A 25,243-nucleotide genomic window follows, 5' to 3' on the forward strand; every position below is an offset into this window, starting at 1 on the left:
GTCGCCTGGCAAATGTGCACTGTGCTTTTGCACTGGTCCCTCCAAAAGCGAGCGATAAGCTATCGGCGATGACCTAAATATACACTCGCTCTCTCTTTTATTTGGGCCATTTTTTTTCAAAGTTGTTTACCCCACTTTTTTTGGATTTGGAATTTTTTATATGGTTTCCACTCAGAATCGCGAGCTCTTTCAATGCTAATAGGAGAAAAAAAATTGTCCCAAGATTTTTTTCCCATTCCGTTACCATTTTTTCATAGATTTTGTATGGCGGTAACGGAATGAAAGGTTTGAGAAATGTATTGAATTCTTGGGACATTTTTTTTTCTCCTATCAGGATCGAAAGACCTCGCAATTCTGAGTCTGAATCACATATAAAATAACCATGTTACAAAAAAAAAGTGGGGTGGACAACTTTGAAAAAAATGACCCATTTACACGGGATCTTTTGTTCGTGCCGATAGCTCATTGTTTAATAGCTATTGGTGGGACCAATGTCTTAAAATATATGTGGCATGACAACTATCAACTTATCATCTGTCCTTAATAGATTGGTTCACGGCCATACGTTGTGAACTTTGCAGTCCAGAATTTATAAATCTATTTGTACTTTAATAGTAGGTCATAAATTAGGAGATAATTATACAAATAATATTATCGCATACAAATGCAGTCATAGTCAATATGTGCTATTGAATAGATGTCTGTGAAGATAATATTGATTTAAAAAAAATCTTGGGAAAATAAAAAGTTTTAAAATGTCGGAAAAAATAAGGTTTACTCCATTTATGAGACAGGTAAGTTATTATTTGTGGTTCATTTAATTTGAATTTAAAATAGGTTTTTTAGGGTTCCGTAGTCAACAGGAACCCTTATAGTTTCACCATATCTGTCTGTCCGTCCGCGGATAATCTCAGTGACCGTTAGCACTAGAAAGCTGAAATTTAGTACCAATTACCACATGTACCTACTTGGTACATTGTGGGATAGGTCATTTCAAAATTAATAGGGTTTTTCAAAGATATTTTTGATGGGCGCCACAAATCACCAGAGGCCGAGGTAGACCAAAGATGAGATGGCGGAAAGACCTGGACTCATTTTGTGGCGGCTGGCACTGGCTGAGCATGCACAGAGTCCGAGCGAGTGGCAGAAAACAGGGGAGGCCTTTGCCCATCAGTGAGACACAAGGCTATAAAAAAAAAATTAAAATGTTAATATTTTCGGAACTAATGGCTTCAAAAGTAATTTATTTTTTTATTTTATTTTTTATTTTTTTATTAGGGTTCACCAACAGTGGCAACAATAACTTAATATAAAGAAACAAAAATTTTACAGCTTAATTGTGATTGCGCCACCAATTACAGGTGAACACAGCATGCATTAAAAAATCTACTCTATAAACATTTTAATATGAGCTTAGAAATCTATACTAAAACTATAATCTATTTACAAAGTGATAAGTCAAATGGTAAGTATATATAAACTAAAACTAAAATCTAATATTTACAAAGTGGTAAGTCGAGAGTCAAGAGAAGCACTTCAATCGGGGACTGAAATAAGTTTCTTCCTAAAACTATACAAGCTGTCATGGTATATATCCAGCTGTTCATTGTGCTTGCTAAGTGTATTGTACAGGCGTGACATGCGAGGCACCGGTGAGTGAGAGCCAAGTTTGGTGCGACTGAAGCGTGTGCTGAATAGAGGGCAGGGGTAGCGAGGTGTGCGGGTTGGTACTCTAAGCGCAAACATACTTAACAGAGTGGGACAGTCTACTTCGTTATGAATTATTTTAAATAAGAATGTCATGTCAAGCACATCCCTCCTTTGTTCTAATGATAACATGTGGAACCGCTTAAGTCTATCTTTATAAGGTGTTAACTTTGACATTCTACATCGATATGCCAGGTGTTTAGTAAAACGTTTCTGCACGCGTTCGATTCTGTTGACATGGATCTTGTAAACAGGTGTCCAGACAACACAACCGTATTCCAGCTTACTTCTAACGAATGAGTTAAACAACGTTATCAGAGTTGAGTTGTTTTTAAATTCCTTCCCCGCTCTGAGTACAAATCCCAGCGCCCTAAATGATGCGTCAATCATGGTGTCTGTATGTTTATGAAACCGCAGTCTGCTGTCCAAAATAACGCCGAGATCCCTAATCTCAGTCACTTCCTGCACATGTTCGTTCAAGATTTTATAGTTTGTTCGCATCTCATTTCGTTTTCTGTGGAATTTAATGTGATAACATTTAGTAGGATTTAAATGCATTTTGTTGGTCGCACACCACTTCACCAAAGACGCTACATCGTCCTGCAGCTTATCAGCATCATCGGGGCCTCTAATGATTCTCGTGAGTTTTAAGTCATCGGCAAACAAGTATACATTAGAAGATTTAAACACGGATGTTACATCGTTGATGAAAATATTGAAAAATAGAGGTCCTAAGTTCGATCCTTGTGGTACTCCAGAAGACGCTATGAACTCATAAGACTGAGCGCCCTCGATAACCACAGTCGAAGGTCTGTCCTCAAGGTAAGATCGACACCAGTCATACAATGAGTTGCATATTCCAAAACGATGCAGCTTGTCCAACAGTATCTGATGATTGACCTTGTCGAATGCCTTCGAAAAATCCGTGTATACTGCATCAACTTGGTATCCCTTATCAACTGACTGAGTAACGTCTTCGATGAAGGTGCATAGGTTTGTGTTAGTTGACCTTTTTGGCATAAACCCATGTTGCAATGGTGATATATAGCTTTGAACATGATTAAAGATGTAAGGGTAAACTAACTGTTCAAAAACTTTAGCCGCTGTGCACAGAATAGAGATAGGTCGGTAGTTACAGACCAAACTGCGTTTCCCACTTTTGAATATAGGGACTATTCGAGCTTTTTTCCACTGCTCTGGAAATACCCCTGTTCTTAAAGACCAGTTGTATAAGATGGTCAGAGGCTCCGAAAGTGACTTAGCGCATTTTTTTAGAAATAGAGGCGGAATATTATCCGGTCCCGTACCTTTAGAAGTATCTAATTTTTTTAAACGAGCTTCAACTTCATCCCGCGTGAGTATTATGTCTGTTATTTCACTATCGGCAGTTAGTATGCTTGTGCGTAAGTCGTTACCGGGTTGTTCATGCTCATATACTGATGAAAAATGATCAGCAAATAAATTACAAATATCTCCGCGATTGTCTGCTTTTGTATCATTAAATTCCATTTTAGGAGGATACCTGGAACTATTACTACGCATTTTACTGATATGTGTCCAGAACATTTTTGGATTTTGATTTATTCTTCTTTCGATCTCTTTAATGTAAGTTTTGTAGCACTGCTTAATTAATTTTTCGCAGCTCTTTCGCAAGTATTCGAATTCAAGTTTGTCAAGTGGGTTCTTATATTTCTTAAACTTAGCATGGTACTTGTATTTTTGTTTGAGCATATGTTTTAAATTGGCGCTGTACCAAACAGGATAGGAATTATGCTTAAGTCTTTGTAATGGGATGTTTTCACAGATGATATTATGTACAACACTGTAAAACTTATCTACTGCCTCATCAGTATTGCTACAGGCTCTTAGTTCATCACCCCACACAATGTCGTTCAATGCCCCAAGTATTAAATCATAATCTGCCTTAAAATAGTTGCGCTTGTATTGAGGTTCAGTTTTAAGATATTCAAGAGAAGACAAGTCTATTTTGAAGTCTAAAGGGGGGTGGTAACTATCTACATTCTTGATTGGAGTGGTACTTTCGGAAACCTCGACAATGTCAGAGTCACATATGAGGAGATCAAGAATTCTGTCCTTTGAGTTGATGACGCCATTGTACTGCTTCATATTATATGAGGACATAAAGTCAACTAAGGTGCTCTTTATTATACAATTGCTATAATTATCGGGTATTTTACACAATTCTCCATCTGAGGCACTCCATACTATGCCACTCAGATTGAAGTCACCTGCAATAAAAGTATACGTGCTTGGTGTCTCTAGAGCTGCAGTGGCTTGGTCAATAAACCTATCTAAGCTATTTTTTGTAACCGGTGGGGGTAAATACACTGCGCATAATTTAAGAGTTTCAATTTTTTTGTTGTTTTTCAGTTCTACAGTGATCCACAAGTCCTCTCCATCGCTCTCCCATTCATGTACCCTTCTTGAAATCAATTTACTGGAAACCGCAACCAACACTCCTCCCCCCATTGATTTTGATTTACCAATTGATGCAGTTTCCCTGTCACGCCTATACACAATATAATCACTATTGAAAAGTTCAGAGTCAAATATACTTTCGTTAAGCCATGTTTCCGTAAGTATTATGATGTCATAATTACAGTTCAGTGCCCATTGACGTGCCTCGGGGATACTTGATCTAAGGCCTCTGACATTTTGATAAAAGCAAGTCAAAACCATAGAAAAGGGAATACAAATAGACAAATTCAGTACTTAATTAATTAAATCGAACTAACTTAAGACTATATTACAAGACAGCAACGAGTCTATACAATCTTCTGCAGGTCTTCCAAGCTTTTAATGCAAATGTACTCCGATGTTTCCGTTTTTCGCAGGAAGACTCGTCCCTGCTGGGTCCACAAAAATTTGTACCCCTTGTCCCTTTTCACCTGTCTAGCTGCAGCTTGTATAGATTTATTCTTTGGTGAAAGATGTTCCGCAACATAGACTAGCTTCTTGTCACCACCTATGCCCAGGTGCCCAGTGTGAAGTTTCTCTTTGGGATTCGCCTTATTGAATTTGACCACTTGGGCTAAAAACTGATCTCTGATTCTCGGAGAGCCAAATTTGACAACTACTGATCTAGGTCGCGTGCTCTCTTGATTTTTCTTTGCAACTCTCGTACACAGATGTATGTCCTGGTCAGTAACTTCGCATGCTATTGTTCTGCCAATTTGTTTCACGACTGTGAGCAAGTTCTCGCTTCGGTGCTCCGGAATGCAGTGTAATTCAATGTTACTGGCCCTGTTGTGCTGTTCAGTGATGTCTAGCCTGGTCGTAAGGTCCGCAACGGTAGCTTTTAAATGGGCGTTTTCTTTAGTTAGATCGTCCACAGTTTTCTCTTGCCTTTCTTCAAGTGATTGTAGTCGGGACTCTGTAGCCGAGAGACGACCTGAAACTTCCTCTAGGCGTTCACAGTAGTTAGAAATGTTCGAGAATTTTTCTTTCAACTCCACCATGTCCTTGCGCAGTAGACGAAGCTCTGCGGCCAGGTCCGCTAGAGTAACTGTGACGGCAGGTTCCTTCTTCGGTGCTGATATTAATTTCTTGCGATGAGTTACGTTATCTGAGGCGTATGTGCGTACTGGGGTTTGGGAATTATCTCCCCCTCTCTTTGATTCCGCTCTGCAGTCTGGACAGGTCCAATTTATTTTTTGTTCTTCGGCGAGGGCAGTCGCGCTTATACATAAGTCGTGAAATATTTTGCCGCATGAAGTCGATACGCAGGCCGTGTAGTTATAGTCGGTTATATTTGCCGGGCAACCAGCGCATTTCGTATCTAGTACATTCGACATCATTAAAGAAAATATTTACAACTCGTCTAAATTGTATGCGTGATACTGAACGCACCCCGATTATTCATTAACTGATTCTGAACGCAACCTTTATTGTGGATCAAATTTCTGAACGAAGCTGTCACTTAATTTCCGGCCAATCAGTTTTTGTTTACGATCAGTCTGTGTCTGTCAATATGATGTGGATAACGGTGAAATGAAATTTAAGGTCCTGTTTTGCTTGATTTCCAAAAAGTGGTTCTCTAATTCAAAAAGTTAACGGTAAAAACTGATGATCTTACCAATTGTTTTGCTAAATTAAAGTGTCCTTGCACAATGTTTGAGGTTAGGAGTCCAACGTAAGTAACTTGAGGTCACTATATATTCACTATTGTATTGTTCCGTGCACTTATTCGTATTTTGTCGAAATTAAAATGTAAGAGCTTATCTTCGTAGTGTTTACCCGGCTGGTGTTGCCAGCCACCAGTAATATCTAATTTTAGTTTATAAGTCCTATAATACTTTTATTCATTTATGTTTCCGGTAGTGCCTTGTGGCTGCAGCCGTCAGCATCAACATGGTAGGTTTCGGCTGCACCGCCGGTTTCCCTGGCATCATGCTACCGCAACTTCAGGAGCCAGGGTCTACCATCAGCGTTACCAAGGACCAGGCTTCTTGGCTAGGTCAGTTCCTTCACCTTCAATACTTTAGCCAGGTATGATACCTAGCAGCCAGCATAGCGCTGGTAGCCTAGCGGTAAGTACGTGCGACTTTCGTTCCGGAGGTCGCGGGTTCGAACCCCGGCTCGCACCAATGAGTTTCTCGGAATTTATATGCGAAATGTCATTTGATATTTGCCAGTCGCTTTTCGGTGAAGCAAAACATCGTGAGGAAACCGAGCTAATTCCAATAAGGTCTAGTTTACCCTTCGGGTAGGAAGGTCAGATGGCAGTCGCTTTTGTAAAAACTAGTGCCAACGCCAAAACTTGGGATTAGTTGTCAAAGCGGACCCCAGGCTCCCATGAGCCGTTGCAAATGCCAGGATAACGCAAGCAGGATGATGAGTTTTCAGTACATATGGTGCTTTTTTTACGCACTAGTTCGAGAAGTGGTTCATTATATGTCAGGTCGAAACTTCGGATGGGCATCTGTACTGAAAAACGTCGTACGACACACGTGCGAAAAGGAAATTCGTAACTCGTGTCGATTTAAAACACTTCGCTCGTGTTTTAATGTATCGCTTCCCGTTTCGAATATCCTATTTTCCTCATTTTTACGGTTCCGTACCTCAAAGAGGAAAAACGGAACCCTTATAGGATCACTCGTGGGTCCGTCTGTCCGTCTGTCACAGCCAATTTCCAATTCTCCCATGAGCCGTGGCAAACACCGGGATAACGCGAGGAGGATGATGATTCCTAGCAGTCAGCATCACATGGTCTTCAGTTCCACCGTCAGTTTAGATTATGTGGCCGCAGCTTCAAGAGCCAGGGTCTACTTTCAGTTTCACCGTCAGCAAGGACCAGGCATCTTCGCTTCGCTTTAACCTTCAATACTTTAGCCAATAGGTCACGTGGCCCCGGTAGGCCTAAAAAGCGCTGGCTGGATGTCGTGACAGCGGACATGAATGAGACCAATCTCACACCTTTGGATGCCGAAGACTGGGCGAAGTGGAGAAGACAGGGTATGGAGCCAAATGGCATAAACGCTCATGAAACGCTCACGAAACGAAACGCTCGTAGATCAGATATCTATCTCTATCGCTTTTGCGTATTGGCGCGACAGAGCCAGACTACCTTTCTGAGGCGTTTCGATTTCGTTTCGAGTCGCAGAAATGCCATTAGGCTAAGGGGCCTGAGCAGAAAAGCGGACCCTGGCGCTAGGCCGGGGAAACGCTAGGTTGAAGAAGAAAAAGCCAATAGTCAGAGAGGAAACCAGACTAATCAAATAGGACCTAGTGTGCCGCCAATCTGACTAACCCCAATACCTAGGCTCCGGTTTGGAAGGATAGACAGCCACTTTTAAAAAACTAGCAAGCTAAATCCTGGAAATAGTAGCTGCAGATACCAGACTCTCTTGAGCTGTGGGAACATGCTTGGATGGTGATAGGAAGAAGACTCTAGAGAGAAGCAGCAGTCAGTATAAACAAGGTCTTCGGCTGCACCGACGGTTTTCCTGGCATCATGCTACCGCAGTTTCAGGACACAGGGTCTACCATCGGCGTTACCAAGGACCAGGCTTCTTGGTTAGATCAGTTCCTTATAATAAGCTAGTTTCCTATACTGAAAATAAAATATTTTATGCAGTGCACGAAATAAAGCACCATATAATTAGAAGAAAAATATAGACAGTACTTATTTAGATCTAGTCAAAGAAAAATATTTATAGTAAATGAATTGACCGTGACGTCACTCCTCAGTATTTCATAGTAATTCTATATTAGTAAATTGTTTTGACAGTTCTTAAAACGAAGCTGATTTTACTAGTAGGAAACTATTCTATATTTTAGCCAATAGTCAGGGACGAAACCAGACTAATCCAATAGGACCTAGGTAGTTTGCCAGCAATCTGACTAATCAAATAGTAGGTTACGTTATACGAGTGCCTATGGCAAATCCAGGGATTAGTAGCCAAAGGTGAACCCAGGCTCTTAAGTTTTCAGGTCTTGCGCATCTTTAAGCTAAACATAGATTTGATACGTCTATTATAGACTACATTTCGTCGAAGAGGAAAAGCATTAAAAGAGTAACTCTCTTAAACTGTTAAATGAACTACTCGTAGTAAAACAAATAATGTAATCTTTTTCCATTTTCAGCCTCAGTGGGGTCCATCACGCTGGTCTTCGGCACATTCAATGTGCCATCAATAATGTCTCGTTATGGACGAAAGGTGGCGCTGTACGCAGCCACCGTAGTTTCGATCCTGGCCTGGTGCTGCTACATGCTGGCTACCAGCTATGGGGTATAGTAACTTTATTCCTTTGTAAATTATAGGACATATTTTTTACACAGATTGCCTGAGCCCCACGGTAAGCTCAAGGCTACATGATCATCATCATCATCATATCAGCCCTTTATCGCCCACTGCTGAGCATAGGCCTCTCTTCTAGTACGCCGCTTCTCCCGGTCCTGAGCTATAGTCTCATCCAGAAGAAGGCTTGTATTGTGGGTACTCAGACAACGATATATACAAATACATATACAGTGTGGAAATTAAACTCAGGCCCTGGAGGAAAACTACTTTAAATCCTTAAGCTAGCTCATTTTACTTGAAGGAGACATTCATTTATTTTTGAAAAGAAACAAATCTGCATTAAAAGATTTTTTTAAACTCGCTTGCTTCGCCCGGGACTCGAACCAACTAAAATTTTAAAAAATAAACACTCTTTATTTTATTATACTAATCGGTAGTATTAATATCTAAATATATAAAAGAAGAAGCTGACTGACTGACTGACTGACTGACTGACTGACTGACTGACTGACATATCAACGCACAGCCGAAACCGCTGGTCCTAGAGATTTCAAATTTGGCACGTAGGTTCCTTATATAGTGTAGAGGAGCACTAAGGAAGGAATTTTCAAAATTCACCTCCTAAGGGGGTCAAATGGGGGTTCAAAGTTTGTATGGGGAAACAAGATTAGTTTGCCTATTTTATTCGAAACTTCACAGGAAGATTCCTTAAGACATATGACTGAATACGTGTTTCAGATTTTTTGAAAATTTAACCCCTAAAATGGTGAAAAGGGGGTGATAAAGTCAAAAAATCAATATGGGTATCGTTTTTATGGTTTATCGGGTCGCTGATCACGATAAATACAACGTTTTTAAAATCTAACGAGGCGGAAGTGAAATACCTTCTCCCCTGTTGTGGTGCAATGGGGTTTAAATATCAAAAAAATATATAAAAGAAGATATTGACTGACTGGCTGACATATCAACGCACAGCCGAAACCGCTGGTCCTAGAGATGTCAAATTTGGCACGTAGGTTCCTTATATAGTGAAGAGGAGCACTAAGAAAGGATTTTTAAAAATTCGCCTCCTAAGGGGGTCAAATGGGGGTTCAAAGTTTGTATGGGGAAACAATGTTAGTTTCACTGTTTTATTCGAAACTTCACAGGAGGGATCCTAAAACCATATGACTAAAGACGTGTTTCAGGTTTTTTGAAAATTTAACCCCTAAAAGGGTGAAAAGGGGGTGATAAAGTCAAAAAACTAATATGGGTATCGTTTTTACGGTTTAATGGGTCGCTGATCACGATAAATACAACGTTTTTAAAATCTAACGAGGCGGAAGTGAAATACCTTCTCCCCTGTTGTAGTGCGATGGGGTTTAAATATCAAAAAATATATAAAAGAAGAAACTGACTGACTGACTAACTGACATAATATATCAACACACAGCCGAATCCGCTGGTCCTAGAGATTTCAAATTTGGCACATAGGTTCCTTATATGGTGTAGAGGAGCACTAAGAAAAATTTTTCAAAATTCTCCTCTTAAAAGGGTGAAATGGGAGTTCAAAGTTTGTATGGGGAAACAAGATTAGTTTGACTATTTTATTCGAGCCTTCACAGGAGGATTCCTAAAGACATATGACTAAATACATGTTTCAGGTTTTTTGAAAATTTGACCCCTAAAGGGGTGCAAAGGGGGTAAAGTCAAAAACACAATATGGGTATCGTTTTTATGGTTTATCAGGTCGCTGATCACGATAAATACGAACGATTTTAAAATCTAATGACGTGGAAAAGAGATTTTCTCCCCTGTTGTTGTGCAATGGGGTTAAAATATCCAAAATAGCCATAAGTATAGCTTTAGTTTTCATCTTTACTTCTGGTTCAAGAGATTTCAAATTGACACGGAAGTTCCTTAGAGGAGCACTAAGAAAGGATTTTTCAAAGTTCACCTCCTAGCATGATAATTTGACAGGGGCAAGGACAGGGACAGGGACAGGGACAGGGACAGGGACAGGGACAGGGACAGGGACAGGGACGGGATAGGGATAGGGATAGGGATAGGGATAGGGATAGGGATAGGGATAGGGATAGGGATAGGGATAGGGATAGGGATAGGGATAGGGATAGGGATAGGGATAGGGATAGGGATAGGGATAGGGATAGGGATAGGGATAGGGATAGGGATAGGGATAGGGATAGGGATAGGGATAGGGATAGGGATAGGGATAGGGATAGGGATAGGGATAGGGATAGGGATAGGGATAGGGATAGGGATAGGGATAGGGATAGGGATAGGGATAGGGATAGGGATAGGGATAGGGATAGGGCTAGGGCTAGGGCTAGGGCTAGGGATAGGGATAGGGATAGGGATAGGGATAGGGATAGGGATAGGGATAGGGATAGGGATAGGGATAGGGATAGGGATAGGGATAGGGATAGGGATAGGGATAGGGATAGGGATAGGGAAAGGGGAGGGACGGGGACAGGGACGGGACGAGGACGGGGACGGGGACGGGGACAAGGATAGAGATAGGGACGGGGATAAGAATAGGGATTGGGGTCGGAATAATCGGTCGGCAATCGATATCTAGGCAGTGTAAAATGCAGGTGGCTCAGTGGGAAGGGATTAGTAAGTAGACATCGGCATCCTGCATCCGTAATAACTATTACATTCAATGTGCTGTAAGAAGATCGTTGTTTGCTTGCCTTTTATATGTTTACGTTTGCAATAAGTATAAGCAAAATGGAAAAAATTGTAAGCGATAATGCAAGGAAGTACTTTTTACCCTACCGACCATAGTGTCGCGAGATACTGGCTATGTGGGTTGTATGAAGTTTCCCCAGTATAAATATTTATATAGGTAAAATACATACATATTCGTACCTACTACCTACGCTGTGGTCGCTGTGTAACAATTCTACAATCATTGCAAGAATTTCTTTTCAAACAATAGTAATATGTGTAAGGTACAGTCAGCCAAAAAAGTGGTTTACCACTTTTCGATCAATAGAGTCGAAAAGTGGGAAACCACTTTCTTGGCTGACCGTACAGCAAATAGATCAGTTACAATGGCCCCCCAGTCGAGAATTGTCCCGCTTTACCTTAATCGAAATAATCGCGGACAGATGTACCTACAAAGAAACCTACGGATCCAAATGAAAATCTTATTTTTTGTAAACGTTTCAATAAGAATACTTTTATTACGCGGGCGAAGCCGCGGGTAAAAGCTAGTTCAGGATAAAGTTTCTCTAACAAACATTTGGTCTTAAAAATAAAAATAATCGTTAAATCTAACATCAACTTTATTTTACTATCAATTTTGTAACACTTAAATTATTTAACTGATAAATTGTTCGAAATGAGTATAATAAAATAAGGAATAAGGGAGAATTAGTATAATAAAATAAGGAGTGTTTATTTTTTTAAATTTTAGTTGGTTCGAGTCCCGGGAGAAGCAAGCGAGTTTAAAAAAATCTTTTAATGCAGATTTGTTTCTTTTCAAAAATAAAGGAATGTCTCCTTTAAGTAAAATGAGCTAGCTTAAGGATTTAAAGTAGTTTTCCTCCAGGGCCCGAGTTTAATTTCCACACTGTATATACATAGAAAACATCCATGACTCAGGAACAAATATGTGTGCTCATCAAGTCATCACACAAATAAATGCCCTTACCGGGATTCGAACCCGGGACCGCGGCCCCGGAGCCTAGGTTGGCCATACAAATAGACCACGTGACCGGGGGTTCTGGGACTTCTGGGACCTGGGCCTTTACCACGTGATTATCTTTGTTACCTAACTGAGCCTTAAGCTCCAGTATTATACCTACCTTAGTAATAAGTATACCCAAATGAAAAACCCTCCGAATGATTTAATGTACTGTATTTAGTAAGTGGTGAACAGTGTTGGTCACACATACTGTAAACACTATTATTATACTTTAAATAAGCCTGTTTTGTAGTGACTGTTTGTTTACCTAAATAAATGAAAAAAAAAAATACTATAAAATACTGAGGAGTGAAGTGACGTCACGGTCAATTCATTTACTTCATATCTTTCTCTTTGACTTATTAAATAGAAATACTACTGTCCATATTTTTCTTCTAATTATGTGGTGGGTGCTTTATTTCGTGTCCTGAATAAAATATATTTTATTTTAAGTATAGGAAACTAGCCTATTGTGAATAGCTAGTAGCAAAAGTAGGTGTATTTGCGTATAAACACCCGTAACAATGAGTAAAAAGGTAAAATGTGAAGGCCAGTCACACATAAGGAGTTATGACACACTTGTCCTTTTGTATTTATGTAGTTTATATAATTATTAGCAATATTTTGGATTACTTTTGACCTTTATTGTACTCCTGTAAGTTTGTCTATCTTACGTACTGGAACGATCCTCTCATCTTCTCCAAGGTTAGCTGGAAGAGATCCCTTATAGGGATAAGCTCGCCTTTGTATCTCTATTCCTACAAATTGTATATAAACTGTTGTACACAATAAAGTGATTACTACTACTACTACTACACACTTAGCCGTATTGACCTTACATACTCTTTGCAAAAAGCCCACTTCTGATACACATCGTATTCGATTCCCTGGACTCTTTAAACACTTCAGCTCTTTATGATTCCCAGGTCCTGCTACTAGGCGCGATGGCACATGGCTTCTCCTTCGGCATGATCGCTCCATTACGCTCCATCTACGTGGGTGAATGCTCAAGCCCGCGCTACCGAGGCGGTCTACTCGCCATCTGCATCGAATCCCAGATCTTCGGTGTCCTAATCGTCCATCTAACCGGATCTTTCATCAGCTACCAACTAACTGCTCTTTACTCCATGTCCTTCCCTGTTATTAGTCTAGTTATATTCATATACTCCCCTGAATCTCCAAGTTGGTTAGCCACAAAAGGACAGTATGATAAATGTAGACAGAATTTTCTTTGGTTGAGAGGAGAAGAAGAAATCCCGGAGTGTGAAGACATGATACAAGCTGCTAACGTTCTGCAAAATAGCAGTCTAAGTACGGTTAAAGAAATCATAGAGGTTGTCAAAAAAAAGGAGTATTTTAAGCCTATTATTGTCATGTTCGCGCTATATATTATAATTCCATGTACAGGAGGCCTGCCAACAGCTATTTATGGGGTTACTATATTAAAGATTCTAATGGGTCCTGAAGTTAATGCTAATCTCTGGATGGTAGGTTTAGATTGCGTGAGAGTCGTTACAACTGGTATCACTGTATTTGTTATAAATAAAGTTAAGAGGAGAAAATTGTTGTTTAGTGTCGGGTCTTTGTGTGTTGGAAGCCAAATTTGTCTGGGAGCTTACATGATACTGAGAAATAACGGTTTAATACCTTTAAATTTGTGGATACCTGGTGTTTTGATCAGTGTGCAAATGCTGTCGATATCTTTAGGGATGCAACCGCTTCCAGGAGTTATAGCTGGGGAGGTATATCCTTTGCAACATAGAGGTCTTGCAGGAAGTATAGGATTGATAATGCTGAGTATATCTGTGTTTTCTGTACTTAAGGGGTATATGAGTTTGATCTCAATGATCGGTCTGGAAGGGATCTATTTTTTATTCTCTTTGGTTATAACCTTTTGTTTGATGGTAGTGTGGGTGTTGCTTCCAGAGACAAGTGGTAGAACCCTGCAGGAGGTTGAGGATCACTTCAGGGCCCCGCTGTTGGAGGCTGATGAGAGGCAACCGTTGACGCGATCAGTGACAGCTAGCTATTTGTCCATTAACGAAAAACGATGTGTGCGTGTGTGATTGAGTGCATGTGTGTGTGTATATATGTGCAGCAATACCTAGTAATAGGTATTACTGCATATGTAAGTAATTCTGTAATTGTATTTAAGTCAAAGAAGATATGCTCTAGGGCGTTGTTAATATAGTTATAAATCGTTGTTTTTTTTTTGGTATATTTAAAATTGTTTTATGTTTTATGTTTAAGTAAATCAGTATACTATTAACAAAAAATGTTTTTTTTTTTTTACTTTTAATGTATAGAACTGTTTATAAACACAGAAGACAAAATATAATTAAAAATTACGTCATAATTCAGGGAAGAGCTCTAAATATGTGCTGTTACGTTATTGTTACGTCAGGGAATGGTGTAAGTCATAGAAAGGCGGAAAGGAAAGGTCGTCTTTAAAAATACCCAAGTATAGTTAAGTAGGTACTGGCTGGCAGTATTTCTAAATATAGTACAGCCGAGGTGCACACAAATATCTGAACAGGCCGCTCAGATATTTGCACTTACAACCTTTCGTGCCAGAAAAATATCTAGGTATAGTTCTCACAAACTTTTTTTTCATTTAGCACGTTATAAAGGTTTTTCTACTGACAAAGTAGATGAATCTAATCAGAGGGCACAGCAGTGCCCCCGCCAAGTTGAGCGCGAAGCAAACACTGCCGTACCAATTTTTTCTGGAACCATCGCGCCGCATTTTCAGGCCCCTATTTGAGATTAAGTGTTACCAAATAGTTTTATTTTTTTCCGATTTTTGTTCTTTTATACAAATAATTTAATTAAGAACCACGTACAAATAGTTAATCGATCTCTTGGCCTAATTGTTGCTAAGAAAAAGATACACTTAATAGCAAAGAAAATTGGTAACTTCATATGGGAAATTACTTACAAAATTAAGGCACAGCGGGACAAATCTCGACTGGGGGGCAAACGTAACTGGTCCATTTTTTCCAATGTTTGCATTATTAAATAGAGTGTCCACCGGTTATATATGGTAGGCGTGTTCAGTGGATACATGTAGAATAGAATAGTATAGTGTAATAATGAAAAAATGGATTAGTTACATTTGTCCGCTAGTCGAGATTTGCCCCGTTGTACCTATTGTCCCTTTTTATTAATATGTGAGTGTGTTTAGTAAAACGTCCCACTTTGTCGGTTACCATTAAGGCGAGATTTACTTGTATCTTTATATGAATAAACTGACAAAGCGGCTTTATAGCAATCGACAAAGTGGGACTATTAATTTAGACTATAAACATTGCTATTTACCACAACAATGTAAGCTTGATTTTGAACTTTATAGACTAGAAGTTATCATTTAGATTTGTCGCTATAGACATTAATTAAAGTAGGTAAAATAATAAATAAGATTAGCATATCACATTTGTATAGTGACTTCGTGACATAACGAATCAATGCATGTGATCGGACAGATGACTTGTGATAGTCGTAATTCTTGTGAATTTGCATAGCAGCTCAATATAGAAAATTAATAAACAAAATGTTGGCAGATAAGAGGATGCCGTTTGTGAGGCAAGTAAGTGGTTTATTTATTTACTAGCTCTTGCCCGCAGCTTTACTGCAAAGTGGCACTTTTCCTCCCTGCTATGAGGGAGCAAAGTGATACTTTTCCATTCAAGGACACATATTTTTATATACATTTTTTTATGTTTATATAGCACTAGCTTCTGCCCGCAGCTTCATTAGCGATAGAAAGAGACAAAAAGTAGCCTATGCCACTCTCCATCCCTTCAAATATCTCCACTAAAAAAATCACGTGAATTCGTCGCTCCGTTTTGCCACACCTCGGACACTGGCGATCAAATATATGAAAGAGGCGTGTTCCTGACACACATTCTAAGCTCGTGTAGGTGAACGCGTACCATGCTTGTATGAGTGAGATATGACAGGTCGACTGTTCGCGTTTTTGACAGGCGGTAACTGTGAGGTAACCGAGAGGGGGTGGGCGGTGCTTCCAGCGGGGAGCGGGAGTGGCCATACTGTACGATAGTACTCTTTATTATACTGTGGTTTTGCTGTGAAAGACGGACAAACAAACAGACACTCAGACTTTCCCATTTATAATAGTAGTATGGATGTGTGTGTTATATTTGGATTCTGTGTCAACAAAAGAGCGTACACCCTTCTTTAAGGCCGACGCACCTCCAACACTTCTGCTGTTTCGGGTCCCATGGGCGGCAGTGATCGCTTACCATCAGTGATAGCCGAATGCACAAACGATCACGATAATATCTCTTTCGTAGATATCTATCTCTATCGCTCTTGCGTATTGGCGCGACAGGGGTTCCCTCTATTTGGCATAACTTTAATTGTCCGAAACGATTTTCGCATAACAGACTTCGCATAATCGATTTTCGACGAATGTTAATTTGGCAGAAAACTTATTTGTCATAATCGAAAATAATACGAATAACACATTGTCCGAAAATAAGTTCGCATAATTCTGTTTACGCCGATTGTTTTTATGAATAAAATTAATTCGCATAATTGTATTTGGCATATTTCTTAAAATCAGAATATCCACCCATACTAAATGCTGTTAACAGAGTCGGTTTGGTTAGGTTAGAACTGCGACCTCAACAAATAAAACATTTTGTCATAATTTCGGTTAGGTTAGGTTAGAACTGCAACATTAATATAGTAGTATTACCTATGATAAAAATTCTGCGTAGTAAATTCCACTAAACCATGTTATGCAGAAATAATTTATGCATAAAAACCATTCGGCGAATAACCTTTATGCATGAAATATATTCGGACAAACAAAAATATGCCTAGACAAATTATGCGTAACTATACTATGCTATAACAGATTATGCGAAAGGTGAATTATGGCAATATAGATTATGCCAAAAAGAATTCTCGATTGTAAAATTATGCCAAAACAAGGGGAACCCCGCGCGACAGAGCTATACTATACTACATTTCTGTCGGCGTCTGGCGTCGCAAAAATGCTATTGGTTAGGAAGCCAGGCGAAAAGGTGCCGTAGCCGAATGGCATTTCTGCGACGCGAAACGAAAACGAAACGCCGCGAAAGGTAGTCTGGCTCTGTCGCGCCAATACGCAAGAGCGATAGAGATAGATATCTACGAGCGTAATTCGTTTCGTGAGCGTTTGTGCCATTTGGCTTACGTCCCCTGAATACCTACACTTTTTTATACACTCATAAAATTAGAGTATGACTGTATACATCCATATATGTTTGTACAAAGACATATGTAACTCCGTATAGACGGATAAAGTCTAAAAAAAAAAAAGGAACTTAAAGCCCTAGAGAAAAAGGTACTTACGGTGCCTATACGGTGGCCTAGATGGCGTTGCACCTTTGAGGGACGCTCGGCTAGATGGCGCTAATATTAATATTTGACATTTTAACACATATCAAGCTTACAATATGGGCCAAATTGTCAAAACTGAGGTTCAAAAGTTTTAAGCTTGTGTCGAGAGATGGCAGTCTATGCACTGTGATTACACATTTTACTTTGACAGTAACTCTCTATAATACTCGATTCTCTTCGTGTGTGTAGATTATTTGACTTAATTCGACTGTGAGTGTGACCCCTATATTGTAGGTCTGTCTACTAGCTCTCAAAAGAGAAACCAGTTTCATGCATTTTTAAGAGGAAACGAGATTCCTTGTACTGTTTTAAGAATTAATTTAAAAGTATCTATCTATGAGATGAGTAAGGCCTATATTATTAGAAAGAAATACATACTACAAATTATACTAGACTTAGAAAACTAAAACTAAACCTATCTAAAAATGTCATATTGGGCATGCAGCGTGGCATAATAGATTATCTAAAAATAGAATCCTGAGCGTAGTAAGGGATCAAATATTATTCACGCCCAAGGAGGAAATAATTTTGCTACCATGTTACACATACTATCTTTCATATCACTTTTGAGGAAATTTATATATATGTTATCCATACTAATATTATAAATGGGAAAGTGTGTGTGTCTGTTTGTTTGTCCGCTTTTCACGGCAAAACGGAGCGATGAATTGTCGTGATTTTTTAAGTGGAGATAGTTGAAGGGATGGAGAGTGACATAGGCTACTTTTTGTCTCTTTCTAACGCGAGCGAAGCTGCGGGCAAAAGCTAGTGCTATATAAACATAAAAAAATGTATATAAAAATTTGTGTCCTTGAACGGAACAGTATCTAGTAAACTACTTTGCTCCCTCATAGCAGGGAGGAAGTGCCACTTTGCTTTCCGAAATGGTGATGTGAAAACTACATTACAATACAAGTGCGAAAACAGGATGTTCGAAACGAGTGGCGATAAATCAAAACACTCCTTTCGGTCGTTTCGACACGAGTTACGAATTTCCTCTTCACGCACGTGTATCGTACGACGTGTTTCAGTACAGACTATGACTCGTGTCGATTTAACGCCACTCGTTAATTCCACCCACTCCACCACCACTCGCCACTCGTTTCGCACTTCTTTTCCACACTTGTATCGTAATGTAGGTACTATTACAATAGTAAGGCAGGTAAAGCATACACCGTGTTCTTTTTTTGTTTTCCGTTAAATTCGACACGCAGTCAGGTTCATCAGGAACCACCCTGTATATCGCTTTTTGTTAAATTCGAGATTTTTTTTTTATTACGTTTCCATACATAATAAATGGATTAATTAGTGTGAGAGGACCTTAATCATAACATTAAAGTCATTGTCAAGTGTTTGACGGCACATGTCAAAACAAATAACATTAGGAAGTCGTAAGGGATGCCACACACGTGTTCAGTAATTAAATAATTTTTTGAAATAATTCGATAACCGTAAAAGTTAAGAGGCTAGTTTCGTAGAGAAATTGGTTTATTTGAACTAAAGAATCTTCCCTTAAAGTTAACGGAATTCAATAAAAACAGGGTGTATATTTTGTGCATGCTTCGCATGCGTAGGATTTTTTTAATTCTTTATATGCAACATTTTCTTTCGTTAGTGTCTCGTGGCTGCAGCCGTCAGCATCAACATGGCGGGATTCGGCTGCAGCACAGGTTTCCTAGCCATCATGCTGCCACAGCTACAGAAGCCAGGGTCTACCATCAGCGTCAGCAAGGAACAAGCTTCTTGGCTAGGTCAGTCAACTCAGAAATGTTGATAAGTCTAGGCTCCAAGGCACTTAAGATTCCAAAGGGCTTCTTAAACTTATAATAATAATAATAATAATAAAGACGTTTATTCAAAAGTTTGAACACAGGTACATTATAAAAGTACACAGGCATGCTTACCTGAAACCTATCTGACCTTAAACTTATCTTAAACTTATCTGAAAACCATTTCCAGGTTTGGACCCTAAGCCAAAAAAATCTGACCCTTGGCTAAGGTTTGTAAGTCCTGAATTCCTGATGCCAACGTAGATGCTATTAAGTTGGCGGCGTACGATGACGCTATTTGTAAGGTCGGCATTATCAATGGCGTCTATAGGCAGCTTTAGGTTAGGTAGGAGTATACACTGAGAGAAAATACAACCAGTTTTCATGTTCGTTCAACAAGTTTTTTGGTTAAAATAGCGCCTACGTGCTCTTTGGTTCAAACAACAAGCTACTTGTCATTTGAATCGGCTTTTTGAATCAACAAGTCGATTTTATAAAAACAACCTGACACATATTGTTTTAAACATACGTTTGGCTGATTCAAGCGGATAAACCGCAACAAGTCGAACTTGTTAAATTCACAATGCAAATTTCTCTCAGTGTAGTATTACGTACTTGCCGGCGTTTATAAGTACTAGTTCATACATATAACCCTTCAAACAGTGAACGGTGACCCTTCTGGGCGAACTCGCTACATCCTTGGTCACTTTTGGCTTCAGCTAGTTTATAGCCATGAGTAATCCCATTTATAATAATAAAAAGGTTATATTCCTATACCTCTTGTTAATGGTTACTATGACAATTTCTTCAAGACTCTTTAGGATATAACTTATCTACTTACTATTTGTATTTTATGCAACAGGCGTTTAAAGGAGAACAAAAAAGACGAGTGGCGTTGGTAACATTTTGAGGCCAAGCCGAAAATTGTTAATAAAGACGCCACGAGTATTTTTGACTCAATTAAACACCGTTGCATACAATACTTTTTCTATGACCACGCACTTAGTTTTTAATAGTTTCCTAGAGTAACTTTCGTGAAATTCACACTGTTTCCTGTATTTTGACACAAAGGTTTGCATGCTATGCCAGCGCTCGAGCCAGTTTCCCAAAGCCACCCCTTGCCGGCTTCCTGCGCACGCGCGCAGTATCGTTATAACAATGCATTGCCATGGTTACAGAGCCAAACAATGTGTTTTTTTAATTTTTTCGTTACTGCGGAAAGCCGGCGGACGCTGGACCTTTATGTAGGGTTTTAAAGGACTATGCACGACCCTGTAAATGACGAATAACAGTTCGGGAGTAGAAAAAACATCTATCCGCTGAATTTCAAATCTAACAAACATTTTACGTGTTTTCAGTATCAGTGGGAACTATGACGCTGGTCTTCGGCACTTTTCTAGTGCCATCAATAATGTCACGTTTGGGACGCAAGGTGGCGCTGTACGTGATCACTGTGGTTTCGATCTTGGCCTGGTGCACCTACATCCTGGCTACCAGCTATGAGGTATGACCTTTTTCAATCCTCTATGACATACATACAAAAACCCACGCCTATATTCACAAAAGGGGTTGTCAAAGCACATGAATCTGCTCAAGTTTCAGTATTAGGGCCACTTGAGGGTTAACCCACCATTTTATATTTATTTATTTATTGTAAACATAATTTACAGCATTACAGTCGACACCAAAGCACTGTACAATTCAGTTTATACACCGTGTTTCACTTAACACTAAAAACCTGAAAACAGTTTGTTCAGAATCGAGAGTAGAATCGATTGAGCTATATCTTGATGGGGGTAATATTTTTATTTAAATTAGTATTATTAATTATTTTTTACGTGCCCATTCTATTGTACTCGTAATACAACATTGTGTATATCGCATTGCTAGAGGTTGTTTACCTTTTTTCAGTATTTAGGGGTATTAATACTGGCTGGTTACTTGGACGATTATTTTTTCCGCTACTAGTTTGACGTTATATTTGTCAGTTTAATCTTAATGTTTATCATAATAAGTCATAACAAATTGAACTCGTACCTAATTACAACCTTGTCATTTTGAATATTGAGTTTATTTGCTTACTGCGATTACCTGTCCAATTTGAAGTTTACTGTGACAAAGCTTTAAAATGTTTTACAGTGACATCTTAGCTGTCTAATGTAAACCTTATGTCGTTGCAGTAACGTACACAAATAAATAGTCTTATGGTTTATGATGGTAGTTAGCAATTATTTCATTGAGTGTAGAGCTAAAAGTCAAGTAGAGCTGTACAGAAAATTAAAAATTCAATTTAAAAAAAAGTAACGATCAGATTAAAAGATGAATACTCTAGATGAGTTTAAAAAAATAAAAATCAGTTGGGGTGTCTGAGGTTTTGAGTGATACCGGAAACACCGTGTAGATATTATTAGGTGATTAACAAAAGAAACAAACATATAAAATACGATCACCTTTCGTCCACCTCACAATACCGCAGACACATTTGATACACAATCATCCATCTGCTTGCAAACACATCACATTCTGGTGCCCATGACAGAAACGAGTTCAACTGTTTTAGAGCCCGCACAGCTGGTGAATTTCTATGCGCTACAGTTTGTGTAATTGGGGCTGCTAAAAGATTGTGATTTCGCGGTCTTAGTAGATTTTTGGGCACAAATGGAACACTAAGTTTGACAATTCTTTCTACGAGTTCGGGACAGTCTGTATCGCCGCGTAAAATTCCACACGCTGTAACTAAGACATTGTAATTGCGCCTAACTGCAAGGGAAAACCTAATGATCCTAACAAAAACCGGCCAAGAGCGTGTCGGGCCACGCTCAGTGTAGGGTTCCGTAGTTTTCCGTATTTTTCTCAAAAAGTACTTACTGAACCTATCAAGTTCAAAACAATTTTCCTAGAAAGTCTTTATAAAGTTCTACTTTTGTGATTTTTTTCATATTTTTTAAACATATGGTTCAAAAGTTAGAGGGGGGGGGGGGGGGGCGTTACAACCTATCCAACAATATATCACACGTTGGGGTTGGAATGAAAAAAATATCAGCCCCCACTTTACATGTAGGGGGGGTACCCTAATAAAACATTTTTTTCCATTTTTTATTTTTGCACTTTGTTGGCGTGATTGATATACATATTGGTACCAAATTTCAGCTTAAGGGTTCCTAGTTGACTACGGAACCCTAAAAACTGGGTCGGTATATGGAATTTGACAGTTGACAGCCCACTAACCCTGAGTTGAGCGTTTGGTGCAAGTGGGCCTTAGCAATTAAGGGATTGAAAGAAAACGAAATTGTGATATTAGAGTGAGAGTTTGCTAGCCAGTTTCGTCCATACCAAAATCACATCGTTCTTTAAACGCCTTAGAAAGACGCATAGCAACATCTGTCTGATGACGATTGCCACACGATTGAAGGCCGAGTGCTGCTGCTCCTATTTCAGAAGAACTTCTGAATTTAAATATTTTTGTGAAAGTTTAATCCTTCGATATGTTTTTGGGTGCTACTTACTCTTTGCAAAGAATAAGACACTCATATACACCGAATTAGATTGCATTTTATACAGCTCTGCCAGCGTATTATGCTTCCAATTTTATCACTTATCCACGTGGATAAAACATCTGTCACTCTCACACTAACATACTTGCTAAAGCGTGACGGATACTTTATCCACATAGATAAGTGATAAAATTGGTAGCACGATACGCCGGCAGCTTTAAAATCCTTCTTGAACTCTATATCACTAAGGCCCACTTGTACCAACCACTTATCTCAGGGTTAGTGGGTCGTCAACTATCAAATTCTATTAAATATATAAAATGGTGGGTTCATTTTCGTTGGTGCAAGAGGCCCTAAGCTTTTTATTTTTTCAGGTGCTGCTATTAGGCGCGATGGCTCACGGTTTCTCATTTGGCATGTTCGCGCCACTTCGCTCCATCTACATAGGAGAGTGCTCCAGCCCACATTACCGAGGAGGCCTTCTCACTACATGCGTCGAATCCCAAATCTTCGGCGTTCTATTCGTCCATCTGATTGGTTCACTTATCAGCTTCCAGTCAACGGCTATAAGCTGTTTACCATTCCCCGTAACCAGTCTCCTCTTGACCATTTACTCCCCAGAATCCCCAAGTTGGTTAGCCACGAAAGGGGATTTTGATAGATGCGAAAAGAACTTCATATGGCTAAGAGGAGAGGACGAAATAGCAGAGTTGAAGAAGATGATACAAACAGCAAACTTGCCGAGAGACCCGAAGACGGTTAAAGAAATGATTGCCGTGATAAAGAAGAAGGAATTCTTTAAGCCAATACTACTAATGTTTACGTTGTATATAATAGTTACATGTGCAGGAGGTCTTGTAATGGCTGTGTATGCAGTGACAGTATTTGAACTACTGATGGGTCCTGAAGTTAACGCTCGTATCTGGATGGTTTCCTTAGACTGTTTGAGAGCTTTATCGACTATCATCGCAGTTTTCGTGATAAACAAAGTTAAAAGAAGGAAGATGTTGTTTAGTGTTGGGTCTATCTGTGTTGGTAGCCAATTGTGTATAGGAGCATACGTCTTTGCAAGAAACAGAGGGTATTTGCCCTTAAATTCTTGGATGCCTGGTATATTAAAGAGCGTGCAAATGATGTCAGTATCTATGGGAATGCAGCCGCTACCAGGCGTTATAGCTGGTGAGATATATCCTTTAGAACACAGAAGTATTTCAGGAAGTATTGGATTAACAATGCTAAGTTTATCGGCGTTTGCAGTGCTTAAGAGTTATCCAAGTTTAATATCAGGGATAGGTCTGGAAGGGGCCTACTTTTTGTTTTCTGGGATCATAACTGTATGTTTGATGGTGGCGTGGATGGTACTTCCGGAGACTAGTGGCCGGACCCTGCAGGAAGTCGAAGACCATTTCCGGGTTTTGGAGCCGGAAGCGGAAAGCGAGAGGCAACCGTTACTGCATTCGGTTAATTCGGTGACAACTAGTTACTTGTCTACGCGGAAATGAATATCTAGTCATTTTACTAATATGTCAACTAAATCGATGTTTTCAACTGTATCGAAATCATCGAACTTAATATAAAATTTTCAAAGGCAGCATATTAAATCAAGATAGTAGTCGAAGAAATTTTGAATAATGATACTTACCTACTGCCCTGTTTGTTCTGCCCTAAAGTGCAGTTAAGGAATTTTGTAAAGGTATAGACTAATGTCAATAGAATAATGAGAAGTTTACTAACTTCTACGCATTTTTAAATGACCAGTGACCACCTATCTTTTGCAATTAAACACCATATTGAAATACAAAAAGGCGCATTTTTTTTACTTAACCACTCCGCTTCCGCCTATCCCTTACAGCAGTTACAGCACCTTGACCGCTATTCATTGCCAATGCGACCGTCGCAAGGCCACGCGTGTTGGGCCACAGCCAAACGCTACTATCATGGCACAACCAGTATAACCACGACATCCTCGTACCTTACAATTACTACGGAGGCAGAGGTCATTTTACACTAGGACTTTACTAGTCTCCGCACGCAAATGAGATCGAACAGCCAAGCATGCCATTCTCATATGTAGCTACAACCAGTTAAAACATTATTTTATACCCCTTAGACTTATTACAAAGGTAGGGGTCATCTTATGCTGGCTATTAAGATTAGTCTTCGCTAGCGAATGAGATCGCAAGGGCTTTCCTATCGCGAAACCGAAATCGTTTGCTATTTTAGTGTTATGCAGGTAGGAATGCCAGAAATGTCACATGTTGTTGGTCACGTCCGCTGTTCTTATTATGTCATGTGCCTTTAGGTAAACTTAGCATTAAATGGACGGTGATGGCCAAAGTGATCAAATGCCATGTTTTATTTCTTTGGTGACATAGGTTATATTTGAGTATGATGCTCATCCTTGCATGA

General features: G+C 39.4%; 3 protein-coding genes across 4 annotated transcripts in view; 2 read left to right on the forward strand and 1 right to left on the reverse strand.

Annotated features, from left to right (window-relative positions):
• LOC125239907 (pyridoxal phosphate phosphatase PHOSPHO2-like) overlaps positions 1–25,243 on the reverse strand; it is a 50,202-nt gene that overhangs the window by 18,696 nt on the left and 6,263 nt on the right. The gene's annotated exons all lie outside the window — the stretch shown is intronic.
• On the forward strand, positions 729–14,351 carry LOC125239904 (facilitated trehalose transporter Tret1-like). Of its 2 annotated transcripts, XM_048147670.1 has the most exons (4): positions 729–794; positions 6,049–6,184; positions 8,314–8,459; positions 13,089–14,351. In XM_048147670.1, the coding sequence occupies exons 1-4, from the start codon at positions 756–758 to the stop codon at positions 14,226–14,228; spliced, it is 1,461 nt and encodes a 486-aa protein (XP_048003627.1). In that variant the 5' UTR covers positions 729–755; the 3' UTR covers positions 14,229–14,351. The 2 variants fall into 2 exon arrangements, with proteins under 2 accessions (XP_048003627.1, XP_048003628.1); XM_048147671.1 differs by lacking the exon at positions 8,314–8,459.
• Positions 15,643–24,585, forward strand: LOC125239905 (facilitated trehalose transporter Tret1-like). The gene is made up of 4 exons (XM_048147672.1): positions 15,643–15,748; positions 19,187–19,322; positions 20,699–20,844; positions 23,209–24,585. Exons 1-4 carry the CDS (start codon positions 15,713–15,715, stop codon positions 24,334–24,336), a joined length of 1,446 nt encoding a protein of 481 aa, XP_048003629.1. The 5' UTR covers positions 15,643–15,712; the 3' UTR covers positions 24,337–24,585.

The sequence above is a fragment of the Leguminivora glycinivorella genome, chromosome 26 (genome assembly GCF_023078275.1).
Source record: "Leguminivora glycinivorella isolate SPB_JAAS2020 chromosome 26, LegGlyc_1.1, whole genome shotgun sequence".
NCBI lineage: Eukaryota > Metazoa > Arthropoda > Insecta > Lepidoptera > Tortricidae > Leguminivora > Leguminivora glycinivorella.

Excerpts from the sequence above, each read along its gene's own strand:
- LOC125239904 (XM_048147670.1), top strand. The coding sequence starts at position 756 with ATGTCGGAAAAAATAAGGTTTACTCCATTTATGAGACAG. Across the intron at positions 795-6,048 it reads TTACTCCATTTATGAGACAG|TGCCTTGTGGCTGCAGCCGT; the intron begins GTAAGTTATTAT and ends TGTTTCCGGTAG. Across the intron at positions 8,460-13,088 it reads TGCTGGCTACCAGCTATGGG|GTCCTGCTACTAGGCGCGAT; the intron begins GTATAGTAACTT and ends TATGATTCCCAG.
- LOC125239905 (XM_048147672.1), top strand. The coding sequence starts at position 15,713 with ATGTTGGCAGATAAGAGGATGCCGTTTGTGAGGCAA. Across the intron at positions 15,749-19,186 it reads GGATGCCGTTTGTGAGGCAA|TGTCTCGTGGCTGCAGCCGT; the intron begins GTAAGTGGTTTA and ends TTCTTTCGTTAG. Across the intron at positions 20,845-23,208 it reads TCCTGGCTACCAGCTATGAG|GTGCTGCTATTAGGCGCGAT; the intron begins GTATGACCTTTT and ends TTATTTTTTCAG.